Source organism: Diabrotica virgifera, chromosome 4 (genome assembly GCF_917563875.1).
Source record: "Diabrotica virgifera virgifera chromosome 4, PGI_DIABVI_V3a".
Taxonomy (NCBI): Eukaryota; Metazoa; Arthropoda; class Insecta; order Coleoptera; family Chrysomelidae; genus Diabrotica; species Diabrotica virgifera.
In genome coordinates, this window is record NC_065446.1 from 90,072,381 (window position 1) to 90,097,395 (window position 25,015).

The window sequence follows — 25,015 nt, forward strand, 5'->3', positions numbered from 1 at the left end:
CAAATAGTATGCAATATTCAAAGCCCAAGAAATGATCATGCTGAGAATAAATCTGACAACACCGCAAATATCTAATAGTTTATGATATTATAGATTGAGACTTAGTAGACTTTTTTAATAAAACACAAAGCAGGCGTATCAATTAGGGATTTTCAAGAAATAATTTGTTATATTTGTTAATAAAAGTTTGTAACCTCAAAAAAAACTTAAATAAATTTTAATTCACATATTTCAAATCTTGTCCTGTATAATGTCTCTGATGTTTCGTATGTTTTAATTCTGCGTCTTAAATTTATTTATTCGAACGAAAGTTTTTATACACATCTCAAAATTTTCGAAGAAAAACACTTAAATTGTCTCTTGGAATAGAATAAATATATCCAATGTAAAACATCTTTATCTTTGAAATCAATAATTCTATCTTTTGGCAGTAGTGTTAGTGACAGTATACAATCAACGAAATAGTGCCCAGCAACGCGAAATAAAGATTAATTTAGTGTAGAATGGGCCATCTTTAATTGCGGTGGGTATAGAATTGCCCAGTCCCCCAGACCCAGTCATTGTAAGTTTTTTTTAACTTTTTTTAAGTTTCCTTCAACAGTTGATTAAACTACAATCAAAGTCCAGGGTAATAAGGTTTTTTCCATGACACTTCAGCAGCCAGCGTACTAAAGCGTTTTTTCAACAGGTAATACCTATACGAACAAAATTTAACTATTTCCTGCGTAGGATCTGGCTAAAGTCTTAATGTTTTCCATTGATTTGAAAAAAAAAAGGAAAAAGGCCGTTTTTGACACTAAGTTGTTTATAAACAAAAATGGCCGCCAGATCCTACGCAGGAAATAATTACAATTTGTTCTTAGGTCAGGCGCAAATTGAACCTAACCGAGACAAAACCTGCGCCGGCGGGACGGGTGATCCGTGCATTTATTTTTCTAAAGCACGGCATATTGAACCCAACCTGACCAAACCGTTGGTTGTCGTTGTGGCAAATAGCGACGGGTAAAATCAGTGCGGACGTGTAACGGTTACTTTTGATACCGGTTCTCAGTGGTACTAAATACAAATACTGATTACAAAATACTGATGTATCTGATCCTTGTACTGAATTGAGTAGGCAACTTTAAATCGGTATTTCCGTACTTGTAACTCATAACGTTTTAAATATCTTACACGTTCCTGTTCCTAGTAGTCGTATCGGTATGACATTCGAAAACATCGAATTTGATCATGAGCGGGTGCATAAAAAATTATCTTACACTGAGTATTTTAATTCTGCACATAATACCTACATATTTAAAATAATCTCAGAGTTATTTAATAATCCCTCCGCTACTGATCGGTCATAAAAAATAACACTATCTGCATATTTCGTTTTTAATTTTTAATGATAAACAAAAATGTAATATGCTGATAAGTTGAATTTGAGGGCAATACGATATTTTTATCGATCACGGTTTTAAGTAACATGAACCATTATTCATTGATAGTCTGTAGATTTAAGGAATTATATAAAATTTTTATACCTATAGGAAGGGTTGATGGATTCGACCGTTACTTGATGGAAGTTCATTTTATATAACAATAAAACACTGAAAACGTTTGTTTTCTATACTTCCACAAAATTTATTACAACCATGTGACTACAGCTGTTTCTGCCGAAACAGCTGTAGTCACGTAGTTGTAATAAATCTATACTTCCACAAAATTGATTACAACTATGTGATTACAGCTGTTTCGGCAGAGTGCCTTTCTCAAGTCACTTGAGAAAGGCACTCTGCCGAAACAGCTGTAGTCACATAGTTGTAATAAATTTTGTGAATCTGAAAACGTTTGTTTTCTATACTTCCACAAAATTTATTACAACTATGTGATTACAGCTGTTTCGGCAGAGTGCCTTTCTCAAGTCAGTCAAGTCCCACATACAAATCGTGTTCCATTTCTTTGGTAAAGCGTGTCCAATATTCCCTTTTTATATTTCTTATCTTAAAATTAATGTCATTTCTTGTGTCTCTGTATTGTTGGTAATTGTTTGGTGTTTTGTTAGTGCAGTATTGTAGGTATGCATTCCTCTTCTTATACGTTAGATCTCTTCTTTCAGTATTGAACCAGGGCTTTGATATTTTTGTTGCATTCAGGTTAATTTTTCTGACCCCTATGCTTTCCTTTGCGGCTTGTAATATATTATATTCTATTTTTGCCTATGTCTCATTTACTCCTTCACCTGTTGTTACTGGGTTTATCTCAAATCTTTGTTCTAAACGTCTTTTATACAGCCATTTTGTGTTTTGGTTCTCTAGAGACTCTAGTTTTTCGAAGTACTTAAAAATTAACAAACTTGGATAACTGATGGTTGCATCTTGAGGTTTAGACCATGCACAGATTTTTATGAAGAATAACTTTTTTTCCTAAAATTATTAATAAAAGAGTTATTACATGTCTAATAAATAAAAATGATGTTCGGAATCGGTAATTTGGGAAAATTTCAGAATTTTTTTTTCAAGTAGAAGGCTGTTATTGCATATTTGAATATGGTTTTTAATTACAAATAACTTTTCATAATAAAATTTTTTGATATTTTGAAATATAGAGGTAGTTTGCTCTTGAGCGAAATTCATATTTTTTGACATACCTCGTATACTGTTGACAAAATTTGATATCTGAAGATTGCATCTTAGGGTTTAGACTATTCGGAGCACTTTATAAAGAATGACTTTTTTTCGTAAAATTGATATTAAAAAAGTTTCCCATATGGTTCCAAGTTACGCAGACACCCTGTATAATACACCTGTATCATATATGCTACAGGTTTTAAATTGGTTCACAATTGAAGAGAAACTGTATTATTATACAATGATTTTGGTTTATAAAATACTTAATAATGTAGCTCTAGATTACTTTAAGCAGTTTATAGTGTACAAAATCGGTATACGTTAAAAAATGCATTTTATCGGCTTTCCATGGAGCAATTTTCTTCATTCTTTTTTTGTTCCCAAGTATCTCGAGTAGAGCCATATATCTAACGCATTATTAAATGTCAAACTTGCTTTTGTTTTGTTATAATAAATTAATTGATTGATAATAACAAAAAAATTTAATTTGTTTAAATAAAGATTGTTTAAATAATTATACAGCGTTCAAATGAGAATATTTGTGTTGTTAACGTTAAAAGATACACTTGTAGTAAGTTTGTACAATTCTACAACTGGAAAAAATATGTAGTTTTCTTTTCATATAAATAAATTGATTTATTATAACAAAATAAAAGCAAGTTTGACATTTAATAATACGTTAGTTAGATGGCTCTACTCGAGTTACTTGGGAACAAAAAAAGAATGAAGAAAATTGCTCCATGGGAAGCCGAGAAAATGCATTTTTTTAACGTATACCGATTTTGAACTTAGAGATTACATTTTTTGTGATTTTAGAGATTCTCCAACCTAAATTTGATTGAAATTTTGCTATTTTTGGCAATTTTCACTCGTGATATCGATAGTTTTTATTATATAATATATGTTATGAGTATTTTAAAGATATGAAAATTGGTGTGGAGAAAGAGGACAAAAATAAAAAGGTAATGGTTCGAAAATTATGATTCTATTGTTTATGTCTTTGCCGTAAATGCCGGTCAACTTTAACCGGTTGTATCTCAGGAAGCGCTCATTACAATTAAATGTTTTTTCTTGTCGAAAGAAGCGTCCTGCCGCTTTTTTCAGATACTCTTTTCATAATTTAATTTAATTAAATATTTCCCGAAATATTTTAATTGTTTATAAGCCAAAAAATTGTTTATAATTTTAAAATATTCCTGAGGCCGCTCAAATAGTCCCATTTCAATTCTGTAAAGTACATTAGATAGGCACAGTGTATTTTTATACAAAAATCATATTTATTTTTATGTATCACAATTATTGTGGTTATTATAGCGACCGTAAAGTTTTAATTAACAATTCAATTGTTGCTAAACTTTTCATTCAATTTCCATCGGCGTTGGGAATTATTATCTATATGAAAAGAGCTTTTGTATTACCAAGATATTTAATAATTGATAAACAATTACTTATCTAAAATTTTAGTTGAAAATTAAATATTTTGTTGGAAAAACCCGCATTTTCCCTGGAAAATTTTAGTTGAAGTAAATCGGGAAAAACACGTCTTTATGCAGAATTTAATTACGGTGAATTTTTATTTCGGTGTTTTTGGTGTAAAGTTAAAATCTTTGGAGTTATAGAGCAAAAATTGAAATAATTACGATTTTCGGGCGCCATTTTGTTTATTAAAAAGGTAGGACACTATCTGCAGACTTTGCATACCTATATTATTAATATATTTATATAATCATAAGATTCAATTTCAGCAATAAAATTGCTGGTAAATAACTTCCTCTTATTTTGCTAATTAGCCCAGAGTATTGTACCCGTAAATTGAAGAGTCGGTTTAAAAATATAGGCAAACTAAATTGTAGAAATATATTCTTTCGATTCTCATACTTTAATATATCAATTATGATTTCCATATATGTATAATAATGGGCTTCATTATGATAAAGGTTTTCATTACGATACAGATTTTTAACCAATTGAACCGAGAGATGACGTTTTGTCTTTAAGGTGGAACATGCGCAATGAGCAATGTGAAGTCAAATGCATACGATAGGGATATTGAAAATTTAACCTCAAATTAATTTTAGTAATAATACTGTAATATTCAAAATATAAAATTATCAACAGAATAATTAATTTAATCATATAACTACTTAATATGTTTGTGTTACAAAATAAATAAATTTGAATATATTTTTTGTTGTTAATGTCCATAAAAAATCATGTATGTAAATACAACTTGCATTTAATTGTCATTATGATGCTCGTATTCTATACGACAGTCGCCGTTTAGCGACTCGTGTCGTATCCGTCATGCTCGCATTATTATAAAGACCATCATTAAATTCTCGTTGTACAATATACTATTACAATTCCCTATCATATCTATATTATGATGTTTTTCGATAGCTCTGCATAAAGTATATCATCAACACGCTTATTCAATACTTGAAAAATAATTATAATTTTTAAATAATAAATAGAAACAGACTGTATGACTCGTACACACTTCTATATAAGTCAAAACGGCAACAGGTGTATGTTTTCAAAAACTGATAGTGTCTACAGTGTTTATTAAAATCATCTAAGCACTTTCAGGGTTGATAACTCTACCTTTAAAGTGGTGAACAAGTTCACATACTTAGGCTCCCTAATCATCAACGAGAACGTCATGACGAAAAAAATCAAGCGAAAGATAATCCTAGCAACCAAATGCTATTTTGGACTGAGTAGACATATGACCGAAACTACTGTGGCGAGCTATATAAAAATAACGAGGTATCAGCAGAAAATCAGTGGCCTTCTGACTACCCTAGCGAACCTACTGTCTTACTCGCTGAAGTCAAAGATGCAATTAAATCACTAAAGAGAAATATATCCCCAGACATTGATTCAATACCATGTGAAATACTACAGTTACTAGGTGACAAAGGATTACATATCATCCATTATATCTGTGTCGCTGTTTGGAATTCAGGTAAATGGCCATCTGATTGGTGTACCTCAATTTATATCCCACTACACAAAAAAGGAACTACTACCAGATGTGAAAACTACCGCACACTGTCACTAATAACACATGCTAGTAAAATCTTGTTGCATATCATCAAAAACAGATTAAAAACCTATCTACATTGCCAAATACCTCAGGAACAAGCGGGGTTTGTAAAGGGTAAAGGTACAAGGGAACAAATCCTGAACCTGAGACAACTCATTGAAAAGTCTAGAGAATTTCAAGTACCTATGATTATATGCTTCGTTGACTACCAAAAGGCATTTGATTGTGTAAGCTGGATAAATCTGTGGTCAATTTTAATAGAAATGGGCGCACCAATGCACCTGGTGACACTTATTAAAAATCTGTACCAGTCTAATATAGCGACAGTACGACTAGATCAGAAGTTCTCAAACCAATTCAAGACCCAGAGAGGTGTTAGACAAGGATGCGTGTTGTCACCTGACTTATTTAACATTTATGGTGAACATGTCATGAGGATGGTTTTAGAAGGATGGGCCGGTGGAGTAACAGTAGCTGGTAGTAAAATCTCCAATTTAAGATTTGCTGATGACACTACACTTATAGCAGCAAATGAGCAAGAAATGTTTGATCTTCTGCGAAAAGTTGAGTACGAAAGCAATAAAGTTGATCTGAAAATCAATAAAGCTTAGACAAAAATAATGGTGGTCGACAGATTTGACACTATTCAACTGACTAACATATTACAGGAATACCAGATAGTAAACACCTTTGTCTATCTCGGGTCTAGTATAACTAACGATGGTAACTGTGAAGCAGAAGTTCGAAGACGTATTGGTATGGCAAAAAATGCGATGAGTCGCCTAACTAAACTTTGGAAAGACAGATCTCTCTCTCTCAAATTATCAAGATGAGACTGGTGAATGCCCTTGTATTCTCAATATTTCTATATGGAGCAGAGACTTGGACTCTTCGCGCATGCGAGCGGCAAAAAATTGATGCCTTTGAGATGTGGTGCTGGAGAAGAATGCTGCGCATACCTTGGACAGCTCATAGGACAAACGTTTCCATTCTAAACCAACTCAATATTAAAAAAAGGCTGTCCACAATATGTCTGCAACGAATTCTGCAATTCTTTGGTCACGTGGTTCGCAGACGTGACGACAGTTTGGAGAGATTAATTGTTTCTGGAAACGTTCCGAGGAGAAGATCAAGAGGACGATCACCAACTAGATGGTCTGACCAAATAAAGTATTCAGCTGGAAACTCATTCTGCGAAGCTCTTAGAGCAGCTGAAGATAAAGACCAATGGAGAAACATTGTTAGGAATATTGAAAGAAATCACGATCCTCATTAATGGGGAAACGACAGGAGAGAGACATATGAGAAGCAGAAACTTGCGCCAGAAAACAAAAATAACCATATATATAAAACCCTTATACAACCAGTGTTGATATATGGATCGGAGGCATGGAGCATCTCCAAGACAGATGAAAACCTTCTGCTTATATTTGAACGAAGGATCCTGAGAGGAATATTCGGTGGCATCTGTGAAAATAGTGTTTGGAGGAGGAGGTACAACTACGAGGTATATCACAGATATAAACAAAAATTTAAAACAAAATCTTGATGGTAATGACGTAGTATCTCTTATAAGAATAGGAAAACTAAGATTGGCAGTACATCTAGCAAGATCACAGCTGAACAACCCTCCTAGAAGAATCCTTATGTCACAACCTGTGGGAAGTAGAAATAGAGGTAGGCCAAAACTCAGATGGAAGGATGGTGTAGATGAGGATGGGAGAACAATCGGCGCAGCAAACTGGCAACGGTTGGCAATGGATAGGACTGACTGGCGTAATAGACTTGGGAAGGTCGGGGCTCTTTCATAGGGCTGTAGCACCATTGATGATGATGAAGTACTTTCGGCATAGCAAATGCCATCATCAGAGCTTCCTATAAAAACATTGAGTTAAGGGAATTATTCGTAAAAAATACAAAGATTGAAAAAACTTACGACTTATAGGCATAAAATCCTCATAGAAGAGCAATTGTTGACAAACAACATATTAAATTTTAAATTAATGCAGGCTAGGCCTCTGATCTTGGGTAAAACCCTTAAAATTATTAAATATTACAAAAAAAATTTAAATGTTGAAGAAGGAAGCATCTAAACGGAAACAGAGTCCGATGCGACGTCTATATTATTAATACCTAATAATATTTCAAGAAACTGTCAGTAAAGCCTGGGTTTCCTCGAAAGCGGCACCGACAAACTGCGACCGTAACACTGCGATGAATTACGTCAGATTACGGTGAAAAATTCAAGGTTCTTCACTGCGGCAATCGAATGTGCAAACTCAGCAAGCGGTGGCTTCCAACACATCCTTGGAAACCACCGCTATTATTTTGCGTGGTACAGTTTTTTATGACGTCATTCATCGCAGTGTTACGTTCGCAGTTTGTCGGTGCCGCTTTCGAGTAAACCGAGGCTTAACAGTTGTTTATGTTGCAGTGCGGAAGCCATTTTATCTATAAGCACATCGATGTGATATTTATTAATTTTAAGGGTTTTTACCCAAGATTAGAGGCCTAGCCCTGCATTAATTTTAAATTTAATATGTTTTGTCAACAATTATGTTGTTTAATATGTTTTGTCAGTTAACTGTTTGTCAACAACTGCTCTTCTACGAGGTTTTTATACCTATATTTTTTCAATATTTGCATTTTTTATGAATAAATCTATTAACTTTATGTTTTTATAGCAAGCCCTGATGATGGCGTTTCCTATGCCGAAAGTACTTAGCTAATTTTAATAAATACTTTACACACTCTCAGTTTTTGAAAACATACACCTGTTGCCGTTTTGACTCAATTATAATTTTGACATGCATGATTTATAGAGATTTTAAAAAGCAATTGAATGATGTTACGTAAAAAAGAAAACTATATTTATATGGTCTTACTTACCATATTGAAAATGACACCTTTGTTCATTAGTTCTTATTTTGCTACTGTGTTTAAATAGAGCTATGCACCAATTCGAGTAGGCAACTTAATTCGCCAACAATGACACCTGCGTAATTGAATAATAAAGGATGATGTATGCGATTTAAATAATAAATCAACACTTGTTTCCATTAAGACAATAATCACGGCGTTGATTAGGTAATTTATTTTATTACTCAACAGATGCCGACACAGTCATTGAAGCCGTGGTGATAGCGGAGTGAGAATGCGAAAAATGTTACTGCAACTTAAAAACATTTAGTACGAAAAATTAGAAAACTTTAGGAAACGTAAAGTAAGGGATAGTTTTGAATATTTTGGTATCTACTTTGAGCTCAAAAAAGTTTTTTTTTTCAACACTACGTTTTATTTTATATGTAAAATTCTAGATGTTTTTTAATTTGTTGTTTGCGAATTTGTGAGGTAAGAATATCAAAGTAATAAGATATTTAACAATAAAACACTGAAAACATTTGTTTTGTATACTTCTACAAAATTTATTATAACTATGTGACTACAGCTGTTTCGGCAGAGTGCCTTTCTCAAGTGATTTAGTTTACTATGTGTTTGCCTTTTTAAAGTCTTTAACTGAAAAGGTTGAGGAGTGGGGAGCTGTTTGTCTCGAGTTGATCATTCCGAATTATATCTGAATTCTTCAATTTATTAATTTCCATAGATTCTAATAAAGATAGCTTAAGGCCTTTATTTTGAATATGCAGAATTTGAAACTCTTCATTAAAAGAATGATTATGATCTTGAATGTTGGCCGGCCTGAGCTGGTGTAGTAAACATCGTGTTTGGTGGAGCTTTCTTGTTTTTGATTAATCTCCGTGAATGGGCTTCTTCGTGCGATGTGTTGGTGGAAGTGAATTGAATGAGTATATGCTGAACATTTGTGAAAGGGACAGTAAAGTGTTTGTAGCAGATAGTTCAGTATCCTTATCACTTGATTGACTTTTACGGCTGTCCGCACACAGTACCAACGTTATAGAGTACCATGCTAAATGACAACCAATAGATAAGCATAGTGAACGCCAGGTAGTTATGCCAAACATAATACGTGTAATTGTTTATTTATTTATCGCTGTGACAGCTGTTTATACAGGCACCTGATTTGGAGTTTTTATCAATTATTTCTTTGATTCTCAATGCATAATATTGTCATTTTTAAATGAGTAAGGACGCTGATAACTTTTCAACACCAAACAATAAGCGGTCAAGAAGCGAAGTATCCCCGTTGTGTCAGAGTAATATAGCCATGATTAACAGGGAAGAGTTAAAAAGCGTCCTGGAAGAATCATTGGATGCAAAATTAAATCCAAGACTGGATACAATAGAGATAAAATTAAATAACGTAGCAACCAAAGAAGATATAAACAGTCTAAGAGCGGAAATTTCAAGCTTAAGAAGGGAAAATAATGAGTTAAAGGAACGAGTACTGCTTCTGGAGAGTCAAGTTGCTAATTTTGCGGGTGAGTTGGGAGATCTAAGAACCAGGGATGAGGTGAAGCAACAAAGATTAATAGAGCATGAAGGGAGACAAAGAAGAAACAACTTGATTTTCAGGGGATTGCATCATTCCGGTAGAGAACCTTGTATTCCTGTCATTAAAAGATTTTTTTCAGATATGCTTGGAATGCAGGAAGAAATCAGAGTGAATAGGGTACATCCACTAGGTCCATCCAGGTTAAACGGTCCGATCATCGCACACATTCCTTGGGATGACGACATAGCGCTAGTATTTAAGAATATAAAGAAACTTAAAAATACCAGGATTTATGTTGACAGAGACTATACAAAAGAGGTTAGGTGGAAAAGAGCAACATTAAGAAAAGTCATGAAAAAGATTAAAGAACAGAACAGTGAAATTATGGTGAAACTCGTATTTGATAAACTTTTGATAGAGTCAGTGCGATATTCTTGGGATGATCAGTTGGGCCAGTTACAGAAAATGGGCCTGAAAAGTTATTAAAGGATTGGAACACCAGTTTGAACTTAAACATGGACGCGAAGCAACAAGTAGAAGATACCATACAGATGGAGTCGGGGGAAGGGTCAGTGAAGAAGGCAGGGAGAGTTATTTAGAGTCTATCGATACTTTTGAAACATTTAGAATATTGTATTATAATGTAGGAGGGATTAAGACATTGCTCAGGGCACCAGAATTTAATGAATATGTAAGTAGTTTTCATATATTTATATTAAGTGAAACTCACGTTGAGAAGGTCTCTAGTTATGTATATGATAATTTATTTGATAGTTTTAGGACATTTGTTGTGCATGCCACTAGAACAAGCTCATTTGGTAGGGCTAGTGGGGGAATGATCTGTGGGATAAAGCCGGAATTGAAACCTAGGTATATCGAGATAGAGGGACAGATGGTAATTCAACTGACCATGTTATCTCATGATGTAGATATAGTACCAGTATATCTAAGACCAGGAGAAAAGTGGGAGAGAGATTTTTTTAATTTGGAAAGGGTTGTTGTTGACATCACAGCGCAGAGAGGTGGAGAATCGATTGTAATGATTGGAGATGTAAATGGAAGAATAGGAGAAGAGTCTAGTCTAGATATAGGGATAGAAGGGTGCGAATACGTTGGTGTATTAGAACCGGTAAGAACATCTAAAGACAAAATAGCCAATGCACAGGGCAGGAGGATTATAGGACTTTGTGAGGAAAATGATATGGTAATTTTGAATGGTAGGACTCCAGGTGATCATAAGGGTGAACTCACTTTTATAGGTACTATGGGGAGCTCTGTAATAGATTTGGCGTGCATTTCAAGGGCATTAGTGCAGAGATTGGGGGATTTCTCAGTAGGTTGTGAATACTTTTCAGATCATCAGCCAATAATCCTGGAGCTCAAGATGGTGAGGGATCAGAGGCAGATACAAAATGAGGACATTTTACCGTTATTACCTAAACTTAGATGGACAAAACAAGATGCAAGAAATTTTGAAAATAAAATAGAGGAACGTATTCAGCGGATAGACGTGAATATGATGAGGCCTGAAAGTTTTGTTGAGGAACTGCAAAGAATTATTATGGAAACCGCCGAGATGGGAGGAGTACACGAACAGAGAGGTAAGAGAGGGAGTAATAAAAAAGGTAAGCAAGTATGGTTTGATCGAGAATGTGGGAAATTGAGAAAGCAGGTAATGAGTTTCCTAAATATGTTTAGGAAGACGGGTGGAGGATATGTGAGAGATATTTATTTGCAGAGAAAGAGAGAGTATAAACAGACTTGCGAAAGAAAAAAGAGAGAGTATTACATGAGAGTGGCAGAGGATTTAAGTAGAGCACGTGATTCTAAAGAGTTTTGGTCTTTGGTAGGTGTTTTTAAAATTAAAAATAGTTCGAGATGTGCAGCAATCCCCTTAGAGACATTTCGTCTGCACTTTTTGGGTCTCCTAAATCCAGCACTTCCCTCGGACTAACTAAGTTATGCAGAGCCTTATATTGTCGATGAAAGGATGGATGTGAGTTTTGATATGACGGAGTTAGATATAGCACTCATAAGCCTAAAGGATAATAAAGCACCTGGTACCGATAGGATACCGGCTGAGTTTTATAAAAATCTTTCAGCTACTAGCAAAGCAAAGTTATTGGTTGCTTTTAATGCAATGTTCAATCGAGCCTCGGTTCCGGATTCTTTCCGGGATGCGATAATTTTTCCTTTGCATAAGAAAGGTGCGGCAGACGATGTAATGAATTACAGGGGAATAAGTTACCTGAACGCAGTAGCCAAGTTGTTTTCGTCTTTGTTATTGGGTAGAATAAAAAAGTGGGCAGAGTCAGGGATTTTACTGGAATACCAGGCAGGGTATAGAGAGGGATACTCTACAGTTGACCAACTGTTTAACTTGACAAGCATAATTAAAATACGAGAAGCAAGGGGTTATAAAAGAACCTATGCTTTGTTTGTGGACTTCAGTAAAGCATTTGATACGATTGATCGACAAGCGCTGTATTACAAGCTTAGTTGTATGGGGTTGTCTTCCAAAATGCGGGAAATTATCAAATGCATTTTTACAGGAACACAATCTGCAGTATGGGGAACGAATGGTACGTCACGTTGGTTTGACTGTGAGATGGGAGTTAGACAAGGCTGCATTCTTAGTCCGCTGCTATTTGCATTATTTCTTAATGACTTACATGACTTTCTAGGAGGAGGCGTTGATTTAAACGGATTTCTCATTAGAATATTGCTGTATGCTGATGATATGGTAGTGTTAGCAAGCAGCCCGAGAGGTTTACAAATTATGATCAATAAATTAGGGGAGTATTGCAAACTATGGAATTTGAAGATCAACATGGACAAGCCAAAAATTATGGTTTTTAGACAAGGAGGTGGAAAAATTAAAGAAGAGTGGAAAATAAATGGAGAAGTGGTGAAAGTTGTTAATAATTATGGCTATTTGGGAGTGAAACTAACACCGCGGCTTTCTTTTAGTTCCCACTTTATCGAAAAACGACGAGCGGCTAGAGCAGCTATAAACATGGCTTGGCGACAGGTCTTAGCTAAGGCGAATCTTCCACTATCATCTAAGGTGCGTATTTATGAAGGGGTAGTCCGATCTATTCTCACTTATGGTGCTCAAGTTTGGGGATTGGCGGAATTTAAGGAAGTTGAGGAGGTAAGAAGGTTTTTTATAAAAAAAATGTTAAATATTCCGAGTTACTGTCCAAACTATATGTTGGATTTAGAAACCAACATTGAGCATGTGTATCTATTTACGATGAAGTTGCATAAAAAATATGTCAAGAGAGTTTTAGAGTATGAGGAAGGACGTCTGCCTAAATTTCTGCTTCAGGAAATGATAAGAGCTAACTGTGGTTGGAGAAGAGATTGGGAAAACTTGGGAGAGATATGGGGAGTGGAATTTAACACAGAGTGGGAAAATAGGAGTTTTTGGGAGGATAAGTTGGAACAGGTGATACGAGCCATTCGTGTTGGGATAAAGGAAAGAGCAGTGGAGAGAGCAACTAGATCAAATTTCTGCAATCATTATAGAGAGTTAATGGGACTAGGCGTTGTCATGGGTTATATGAGGGATGAGGTGAGTTTTAATGATATAAGGTGGATATTCAAGATTAGATGTGGAGTATTGTATCTCAATGATAGACCTGGTAGGGCTGATGATAGGAAAAAGTGTGCTTTGTGTAATGAGAGGGAGGTGGAAGATATTTTGCATTTCATGGGACGATGTCCGATACTACGTGAATACAGAATGAAGTGGTTCAGAAAAAGTAGATTAGATAGGGAAGAATTGTTGGAACTTATGAGAGGTTTGGGCTGGAGGGAACTGGTTGGATATGCAAGGGATGCATGGAAGTATAGAGACAATCTAGTGTTGGAATATAACTATTAGACTCATGACATTCTATTCTTCTTCTTTATGTATTGTGCCTCTTCACCAGTTCTTAACCGATTTTGAGCTTGTATTCACGACACTCTAATTAATAGGTAAAATTTAATATATACTTCTCAATTAATGAGTGACCTTTTATGCTTTATTAAATCTTAATTAATATTTAATTTAATTGTGTTTATATGTTTATTTAAGTACATACATAATACTTTATAAAATCTCATTATGTATACTGGTGCCTGGTATAAGCTTATCCCAGCAAGGTAATTTCACTGGAAACTATATAATTTTTTTTCACATTCATTAGTTACATTTTTTTTAATAATTGTTAATTTTATTGTTAGTTATAGATAAAAAAATGTTGATTAATATTTTGGCCAACCCCCCAGACGACTAATGGTCATGGGGGAAAATGTTTTATTAGGTGAGCTATTATGTTACTTTAAGCATTACTGTAGTTAAAAGCAATAAACATTTCTGATTCTGATTCTGATTCTGAATGATTATGATCTAGAAGGTGAAGTGCGTATGTAGAAGTGTCTGTTTTTCTATTGTTGAAAGCCCTTTTGTGTTCTGCTATCCATTTGTCAAAGTTTCTGCCAGTTTGACCGATGTAAGTTTTCGGACAGTCACCACAAGTTAGTTTGTAAACACCACGCTGTAGTTGCTTTCACTTTCGGCTCTTATTGTTCTTGATATATTTGCTTAAGTTGTTGTTAGTTCTAAAAGCTAGTGTTATTCCTTTCTTTTTTATGTATCTGGCTATTTTTGTTGTTATCTTGCCAGTATATGTGATAGAGTAGAAAATACTGGGTTCTTTCTGTGGTGGGGGGTAGACTAATTTCAAGAATTTCTTATGGAGTTTCTGGTTTAAAATTTTGTTAATTCTTTGTTCGTTATAGCCATTGTTTACTGCTATTTGCTTAATGATGTTAAGTTCTATCTCGAAGTTATTTTTTGACATGGGAATTTCTGTCAGTCTATGTATCATGCTATGGTATGCTGCTAATTTGTGTTGTGTAGGATGGGATGATGAATTGTGTATAGTTGTGTCAGTATAGGTAGATTTATGATATACGGAGAACTCATGTTTGTTTCATTCATCATTTTACATACATTCCGTAGCACACCAATGGTGAATATAAAACTCTTGATTGTATGTCAAAAAATTCGAAATACCTACCCCTTAAAACCTACCAAATTTCATTTGCATATCTTAACCAGTTTTAGAGCAATAAACAAATCGTCAGTTTGAAAGATAATCCCCGTGTGGAGGCGGGCCTCTCAAGTAGAATACCTCCACAGCTTCTCCTGCTCATCGTAAAAGGCGACAAATTGGAGCAGCTGACCGCTGTCCTTCAACCCAGCTCCTAACCTGTCCCTGTGTGATAGTTATTACCCCCCAACTATCATATGACACCCACCCCTACCATCAAACACGTCCTGATACCCAAACCTATACCCGAGGAGAAAACCTCCACGAATTTAAAATCCAGTGGAGGAAACCACTGAAAACAAACGGATATGCATAGGGATTGCGGCTATGCACCATCCTAGTATACCGCCACCCCAACCTCAAGGTGTAACACCATCGTGCCGAAGGGGTGCATGGCCCAGGGGTAACGTAGTGGGCTACAAGCGATGCCTAAGGGAGATGGCGAACCCGAGGGGAAAACAGCCTTGGCGGGGCAAGGGCGCACTGCCCCACTGGACAGATCAACATGACCCAACTCGTGGGAAGGAAGATGGGACAAAAAAAGAAAAACAAAAAAGGCGGAAGAGAGAGCAGCGGGGGCGAAAAAGAAAACAGAAGAGGCGGGGAAAAAGAAAGGGACGAGAATCAAGGGGAGAAAAGATGGAGAAGAGAAGTGGAAGAAAAGGAAGGCCCCGGATCTAGAACCAGTGCAAACAGAAGCAAGGGAAAAGAAAGAGAAGGTAAGAGGGAAACAAGGGAAGTAAGAGAGGAACTGCAAACCAAGAGAGAAGAAGAAAGAAAGAGAATAGGAAGAGAAAAAGAGGGAGACGAGAACAGACAGAAGGACGAAAAAAATAAAGCGAAGAGTCAAGGGAAAGAAAACGCAAGGGAAGAAGGGGAATCGAGCAGCTCTGACAGCAGTTCCGATGATGAATCGGAGGAAGAGGAGCAAACACCCAACTGTAATGCAAGAACAAAGTTGGAACGCCTCCAGGATAGTGTAGCGGCCCTTGAAAAACTCATGGTTGAGGTGCCAAATACAAGGGTTGCCATAAAGCAGGAGGTCGACAACCTGAGAAACCGGTTGTTCGATTATACCGAGGAACTGGAGGAAAGCAAGAAGAAAGAAGAGGTTCCAAGGAAGTCTGTTTGCACGACATCCAGAGGTGTGCAGACGAACATGGAGCCCTTGAAAGTCAAGAAAATGGCGACAATGGGTGTTCAAGTGGACCTAGAGAACCCAGAAGCCATTAAAAGGAGGGTGGACGCCATCACGGAAAAAATGGCAATATGCGAGTACGAGGAAATAACAGAGTTCTTAAATGAGGACTGGCCGGAGGAAGTCTTCCAAAGAACTGAAGTGAAAGAGGGGGACATCTCTGATACAGCAGCAGACGTGGCAGTATTTGTTACCAACAACGACGAGGACAAAAAAGCCATGGAAACGGTAAAAGGTATGTTTCCTGACCTACCAGGTGTTCCAGCGGAAGTAGATGAGGATGGAGGCCTGGGAACTGTGAGAGTCACGATGTCTGCTCATGTAGATGGAACGTGGATTGACAAGGAGAAATATGGATTCAAACTTCTCCCAAACAAGAAGGAAGAACTCGAGTCGGTGAAGTTCCTCAAGACATGCAGGAAACTGGTACAGAAGATGGAGGAGCTAGGAAGAGAAAGAGTGGGAATCCACACGCCAACATCACTAGGAGTTGAGACATCGAGGAGAATCCTGGAGTGGGCAGCAAGAGGAAGGGGTGTGACGATCACGCTCCTAGGCAAAAAATCCAGAAGAGGGTGGGCAAACATTAACACCAAGCCCAGAGAACAATGTGGAGTAGTACTTATCAGCAAAAACAAGGAAAAATCATTTGCGGACCTTATGACAGAAGTGAAAAGTAATCTCACAGGAAGAAAATCCATCGACATAAAAAGGATCAGACAGACCAGAAATCAAGGAATATCACTGGAACTGGGAGGAGGAAGGGAAATGGCGGAGGAAGTGAAGAAACTCCTCTCTGGTAGCACATGTGTGTCGAGAGCAGTGGCAAAAGGGGGCGTCGTAAAGAGAAGAATCTTGATGCAAGAAATCCCACCCAACACAACGGAGGATGTGATCCAAAAGGCCACAGAGGAAGCAGCAGGTAAAGAGCGGGCATGTGACATAGTAAAAACCTGGACCGAGACACGGGGTGGAGAAAGAGGGATGATGAGTGCAGTGATGGATGTCGATGAAGACGCGGCCGAAAAGATCCTAAAATGAGAAGAATTAGGGTAGAGTATACCTCCTGTCGGGTCATAGAAGCAAGGACAGAAATACCAAGATGCTTGAGATGCCTAGCCTTTGGACACAAGCAATGGAACTGTAAAGGGCAGAACAGAAGAGGATGTTGCTTCCGATGCGGCAAAGAGGGTCACATAGCGTCGGAATGCAAGACAGAAACAATCAGATGTCTCAACTGCGATGTGACCGGGCATGTGGCGAATTCAAGAAGATGTCCAAAGTTCAACCGACTGGTTGAAAGTAGGGACCACTAAGGACTAGTCCCAAGAAGAGCGCGCGAGTGGAAACAGTATGAAAGAGAGCGTGAAAGAAGTCCGAGTCTAAGAAATGGCGAACACAGGAAATAAGATCCGAGAGCTGAGAGTACTACAAACGAACGTGGGAACGGCGAGATTAGCACATGATCTCGCCGAGGCTGCCGCCGTAGAAAAGAATATCGACGTGCTGGTGACGGCGGAGCCAAACCCAACAGCGGCTAAGAAAAGAGGATGGTTTGTGGATACGACTGGAAGGGCCGCTGTACGAATCTACAATAGAAAGCTGCGAGTGTATGAAATTAAACCGAAGGAAGGATACGTGATCGTCCGGATGGAGAAGATGCAGCTGGTCTGCTGTTATGTTTCTCCGAACATAGCAGTGGGTGAGTATGAGAGGAAGATGGACGAGATCATGCAGGAAGTGGGGAACACAGGAGGAGAATGCGTAGTGCTGGGAGACTTTAATGCAAAAGCAGCGGAGTGGGGATCTCCTATCACCGACACTCGCGGCAGGATACTGACCGACTGGGTGGGTACTCTGGATCTAGTAGTACTGAACACAGGTCTGGCGCCTACGTTTGTTAGGAGAGGTACAGGTACGTACATCGACGTGACTATGGCGACACAAGGAATAGCGGCGAAAGCAAGAGGCTGGAAGGTTTTAATAATAATAATAATAATAATAATAATAATATCGTCTTTATTATTTCTTCAATATAGAAATGTACATTTTTATATAAAACATAATATATTATTTTCAGAAATAAAGGGCGAAGTTCATTTTCTGAAATGTCGCCATTTACAGAAAATGTTCTTCCACTTAACCCGAAAAAGAAAAAAAAAACTTATCTATATAGTGCCATTATAAAAACAACAATAATTTCGTTTCATTTACCAATTTATTCGAGCTCGAGCATTATGTTCGTCCAGAACCAAAATTATGATTGAGAAATAAACAAATAGTCTCTAGATTTGGATTTAAACTGCCCAATGTTTAATACTTTTATTGTTGATGGTAATGAATTATACAAATGACATACCTGATACCTAAAAGACCTTCTAAATATCTCTGATTTAAATTTCGGTATTGCCAGCAAACCTTTATATCTAATATTTAAGTTGTGTATGTCCGTTCGATACGTGATTTTACGATGAAGATAAGACGGTTTTTTTGTTAGAATTATTTTATGATAAAGACAGACTGTATGATGTACCCTTCTATTTTCCATATTCAGCCACTCAATTTCCTTAATTTTATGTGAAACTCTTTGTCTTCTGCGAATGCCAAATATGAGTCTTAGACAGGAATTTTGAACTTTTTGAATTTTATTCTTGTAGTGAGTGGCTAAATTAGGACCGTAAAGAGCGTCAGCATAATTAAAATTTGAAAGTACAAGAGATTCACACAAAATTTTCTTAACATTAAATGGTAGAAAATGTCGATTACCGTATATAATCTTAATTGAAGCGTAGGCACGCTGTATCAATTTATTTATATGTTTTTCGAATCTTAACTCTGAATCCATTAATACACCCAAATTCTTTGCCACATCAACAACATCAAGAATTGAATCCTGAATTTGGATTTGGATTGATGGTAAAACTAATTCCCTTTGATTTTTTGGCCCAAATATTAATATGTTTGATTTACTGGAATTGATGCATAGGCAATGGTTTAAAGCAGCTTCTACAAATCTTTTTAAATCGGCATTAATCAGATCATTAGCGTTTTTTAAATTTTCGATTGGGAAACTGTAGTAGAGCTGAGTGTCATCAGCATATAAATGAGCTTGGCATGACTGAAGCTTAGAGAGAAGATTAGAAGTATATAGAGAAAATAATAAAGGACCCAATATTGAGCCTTGTGGAACTCCTGAATTAATATTTAAAGAGTTTGAATTTTGACCTTCTATATTAACATGCTGTTGTCGCCCTTCCAAATAGCTTATTATAAGTAACAACGCATCATAGGAAAATCCTAAATACTTTAAAATGCTTATCATTAATTCATGGTTAATAGTGTCAAAAGCTCTGCTAAAATCTAATAAAATCAATATAGTACATTTTCTGTCATCTATAGCCGTAAGTATGTCATCGACAATATGCAAAAGTGCAGTTGTGCAACTAAAGCCTTTGCGAAATCCAGATTGAACATCAGGTAAAAGAGAAAATTTTTGTATATATTCCTTTATTTGAATTTCCATAGCTCTTTCCAATACTTTGGATAAAGTAGGTAAAATACTGATACCTCGCAAGTCTTTCATTTCTTTTGGATTTTGTTTCTTCGGCAATACCCTCACAACTGCCCTCTTCCACATCGCCGGACAGACATTCTCTGTTAAACAATAATTTATAATATGTGTAATGTAAGGTACGATATGAGGACAACAAAGTTTAATTAATTTAATATTTATACCATCACACCCTCTCGCATTCGTTTTTATATCTGATATGGTCTTAAAAACAAACAAGTCATTAATTTCCTTAAATTTAAAGTTTTCATTGAGTAATCTATTATTATTATAAAAATTTAAAAGATGTTGGGGTGGTTTTTTATTAGGAACAGATTTTATAAAAAAATTATTTAGATCGTTAGGCTTTTTTAAATCCTCTGGAATATTTTTATTTTTATCGGGAAGAAATTTATTCAACTTTAGTGTCTTCCACATTTCTTTTGATGAATTATTATTGAATTGATGTATAAAGTATGCCTTTTTTTCTCTCTCAATAGCCCGATTAGTAAAGTTACGCATTTGTCTATAAAAATCTAAATGTCTCTGTAATCTAGTCCTTTTAAATTTGCTTAAAGCTTTGTCCCTCTCGTTCATCATAATTTTGATGACATATGTCATCCATGGTGCTCTGGCTTTAGTGACTCTAGAGGTAACTATGGGAATATGTCTATCAAATAAATTATTTAAGCAATTAACTAAGTACGATATTTTTGCATCAATATTTTCCTGGTCATATATTCTGAAAAATGAAGTATTAAACAAATCAGCCTGAAAGGATTCTTGATTAAAATTTTTAAAGCTTCTATATGTACACATTTTAGATTGTTGCGATGTACCACCTACATTTACCTTACAATAAACAATAGAGTGATCTGAGATGTTATGATGTATGACACCCCCCTCCACTGCAGCTCCTTTTTGTACTATTACATAATCTAGAAGTGTTGCAGATGTAGCAGTGACTCTAGTAGGAACGTCTATCAATTGACAATAATTCAGTGATTCTAAAATTGAATAAAAATTCTTAACACTACTATTGTCATAGTCAAACAAGTCTAAATTAAAATCACCCATACAAATTATTTCATCTACAGTTGGTCCAATATCAATTAGACTATTTTCAAACTCATCCAGAAAAGAATTTAAATTTTTTTCATGAGGTCTATATATTACACCTATTCCAAATGTTTTTTTATGAACCGTAATTTTAATCCATAACTGTTCCCAGATATAATCCTGCCTACTTATAAGTGGTTCACAACGCAATCCATCTCCAACATATATACATATTCCTTTACCTCTGCAATTTCTATCCGCCCGGTATAATTTATAATTATTAAAATTTAATTGGTCATCAACAATACTATATTTCAACCATGTTTCACATATTAAAAGAATATCTAAAGAATTATCCGAAACTATTTGTTTAATATTTTGCAATGAAGGTACTAATGATCTTGCATTACAGCAACCTACTTTAAACATTTTGTTTTATTTTAAACAATTTGAATGCTCGAGTTCGAAATTAAAACAATACCAAAACAAACGATATCTAACTTAAACAAAAAATTGTAGTTCTTGTAGTTTTTGTTCCACCTAGATAAAAATCTAGTAACGGGAACAACTCAATTGGTCAAATGCTGCAAATATAATCCTTAACATTGTTATGCTCGTAAAAGATAAAAATAACAAACATCATGATTCTATCTGTTAATTTCAAAAGCCATTAAATAGAGAATAATAATAATACATTATATACTAAGTAAGTAGTTTAGCGACATCCTCCAATGAGCTGATTCTTCTACCATTTTGTTGACCATTCAGTTTGACGTAAACTTGACCATAATTTGTCCAAACCACACCTGAACCATTAATTTTTTTCACTGCCTCCGTTACAATATTTAGCTGCTCTCTCGTTAAATCCTCTCGAATTATTATATTTGTAGACTTCAGTGACCTTTTATTTTTGTAAACAACATTTTTATAATAATTTGAGGAAAATTTCACCAAAACTGGTCTACTTTTGTGGGTTTCTTTCTTGTTCAGTCGATAGCAGAACTCTATACTTCTTTCATCTAATTCCAGATGCATTGTAGTTGTAAATATAGCAAGCATAGTTTTAGACAAATTTTCAGGACCCGATGGTTCAGGAACTCCATAAATTCTAAGGTTGGTGCTTCTCCCCATTTGTTCCTGTTTCTTTTGGTGATTAACAAGAGATTTGATTGTCTCTTCCTGCTGCTGAAGTTTTCTAACAATACTTTGATTTTCTTCTTCGAGTTTGGCAATTTTTTCGTTTTACCAGACTACACCGGAACGGAGCATCAGTACATCGGATTCTCGATAGTCGGGGCGGGAACTACTAACGCAGTCCGCGCGTCTGGTACGTCGGGAGGCGGATGCGGCGATGAAAATGACTGGAAAGTATACGAGGAGCTGATCAAATGGAGAGTTAGCATGATGCAGGGTCAATCACCGACAGTCGAAAACCTGGAGAGGGTAATTAAAGAAGCGATGGAGGGAAGCAGGAGGGGTCGCCGAGATATAAACAAGATGCCCTACTGGTGGAACGCAAACATCGAGACACAAAGAAATGAATGTATAGTCATGAGAAGAAGGCTAACGAGAGCAAGGGGCGGAGCAGGAGTCGATCCTGATGTCATCGAGGAGATCGAGGAGGGGTACCGCCTACGGAAGAGGGAACTCTACAGGAAAATTCGTGCAGAAAAGAGAAGGCACTGGAGAGAACTGTGTGAAAAACTGGATGAGGACGTCTGGGGTCAAGGATACAGGATCGCCATGAAAAAGTTCCATGCGTACCCCTCGTATGAAATGCCTATGAATAAGAAGCTCGAGGTAACACGAGAGCTCTTTCCCGCGGGCAGGTGGCATGGTGTACGGAGAGACGAGGAAGCTGAGCGGGCTGTACCCTTTACCATGGATGAACTTGTCGAGGCATTGGGCGCACTTAAGACGCGCAGGTCCCCCGGTTTGGATCAGATATCACCTGAGGCGGTGAGGTGTCTAGGACGGGCGGAGCCCGCGTGGCTTCTGGAGCACATGAATGCACTGCTGGAAGCACAGACCTTTCCTGAGCCTTGGAGGACATCGAAGTTGGTACTGCTTCCCAAAGCTGGGGAAAAGTATCGACCCATCTGCCTTCTTCCGTGCGTCGGTAAGCTGTATGAAATAATGCTGCGGGGACGTATCGATGGCATGATTGAGAGGTCGGGAGGCTTGTCCCCGAGGCAATTTGGTTTCTGTAAAGGGAGAAGCACGATTGATGCAATCGTGAGTGTATTCGACGCATTGCGCAATAGAGGGGATGAACACCGTTGGGCGGCCCTGTTGTTGTTCGATGTTAGGAATGCATTCAATACGCTGCAGTGGAACGAGGTAATGAAGGCAATGGAGAAGAGAGAGTGTCCTGGATACCTGATGAACGTGGTAGCGGAATATCTGTCTGAAAGAAGAATTATGGTGGAGAAAGGCACGATCGTGGATGTGACGGCAGGTGTTCCCCAGGGATCTGTCTTGGGCCCGACGCTATGGAATCTAGCATATGACGGGATTCTGAACTGTGAATATGGAGAGGGTACGTCTCCCTTCGCATTTGCAGACGATCTCGCTGTGCTGGTAGTGGCGCGGGACGAGCCAGATCTTAAATACCGGGTACGGAAAGCAGGCGGCGTCGTGAAGAAATGGATGACACAGCATGGACTGAAACTCGCGGCAGAGAAGACCGAGGCCATCATTCTGAAGGGGAAAAGGAACAGGCAAAGTGTGGAGCTACAATGTGCAGGAGCGTGTCTAACACCCAAGAAACACGTAAAGTACCTAGGAGTGACGATGCACCAGAATGGAAAATGGGGGGAGCACGTGCAGGTGGTGACCCGGAAGGCTGCAAACAGTGCGGCTGCGTTGGGGAGGGTGATGCCCAACATTGGAGGACCCAAATCCGAAAGGAGGAGGGCCTTGCACGGTGTTGTTCAGTCGATCGTCCTCTATGCAGCCCCAGTCTGGAGTGAGGCGGTAGGGATACGGGCCTACAGGGGGCTCATTACACGAGTGGACAGAACAAGTCTGCTGCGAGTGGCATGCGCCTACAGGACTGTGTCTGCCGCAGCCTTGTGGGCCATCACTGGATGTGTCCCGCTGCATGTGTTGGTAGTAGAAAGAAAAGAACTGTATGAGAGAAGAGACCTTGAGCTTACTATGGCCGAGAGAAGACAGGAAAGAGAAAGGTCAATTGAAAGATGGCAGCAAGAATGGAACAACATGGAGCATGTGGCACAGTGGACAAAGATGCTGCTTCCTAATTTAAAGGATTGGATGGACTGTGGTCACAGGCGACTGGACTATTTCCTAACGCAGGTGCTCACAGGACACGGGTGTTTTAGAGCCTACCTCTCTAGGTTTGGAAAGGCTGACACTGACGAATGTCTATACTGCAGACACCCGGACACTGTTACACATACCATGCTAGAGTGCAACAGATGGATAGTAGAAAGAAATAGAATGGAAAGAGAGACAGGTGTGAATTTTTTGACAGTGCGAGAAATGATTGAGAGAATGATTGAAAATAAAACTGGTTGGACTAGCATACACAACTATATCCGTGTAGTGATCAAGAAGAAAGAAGAGGAGGAAAAACAGCTGTACCAACGATAGGGGTGAAATATATGGCGAGTAGAAGGCAGAGGGAATAAGTTTTGACGAGAGGCGAATAAGTGAGATATATTGTATGAGACAGACTGTGGGAAAGAAGCTCAAAAAAAAAAAAAAAACCCAATCTTGGGACCAAAAAAAGGGGGAACGGGGAAATGAAGGGCCTCCTTGCTTACAGTCTGTGGATAAATGAAGGTAAAGTGCTTCGAAAGCGATGTCGACCTTGCAGCGGCCATTCCGTTTTCGGAGCGCTGGATGACAGAGGAGGGTCTGGTTTAGCAGGTAGGCATTCGGCGTAGCCTCGGCGACGAGAGAGCGTTTTAAAGCACCTCGGGAACTATCGCTGGTACTACGAAGAATGAATCCTGCACTAAGGTCAGTCAGGCGGCGTTCTGGACTGAGGTGTCTTTTGAAGA

The 25,015-nt window shown here is 37.4% G+C and overlaps 1 protein-coding gene across 5 annotated transcripts in view; it reads right to left on the reverse strand.

The window, feature by feature from the left end:
- Window positions 1-25,015, reverse strand: part of LOC114337611 (uncharacterized) — a 1,328,959-nt gene that overhangs the window by 86,657 nt on the left and 1,217,287 nt on the right. Inside the window, exon 1 of one of the 5 annotated variants that reach the window (XM_050648257.1) lies at window positions 8,551-8,677. The exons of the other annotated variants lie outside the window; for them this stretch is intronic. Within the exon in view, the coding sequence (XP_050504214.1) occupies window positions 8,551-8,577 (27 nt within the window). The 5' untranslated portion in view covers window positions 8,578-8,677. Of the gene's footprint in view, window positions 1-8,550; window positions 8,678-25,015 lie in introns of those variants that run through there. 5 annotated transcript variants of the gene reach the window in all.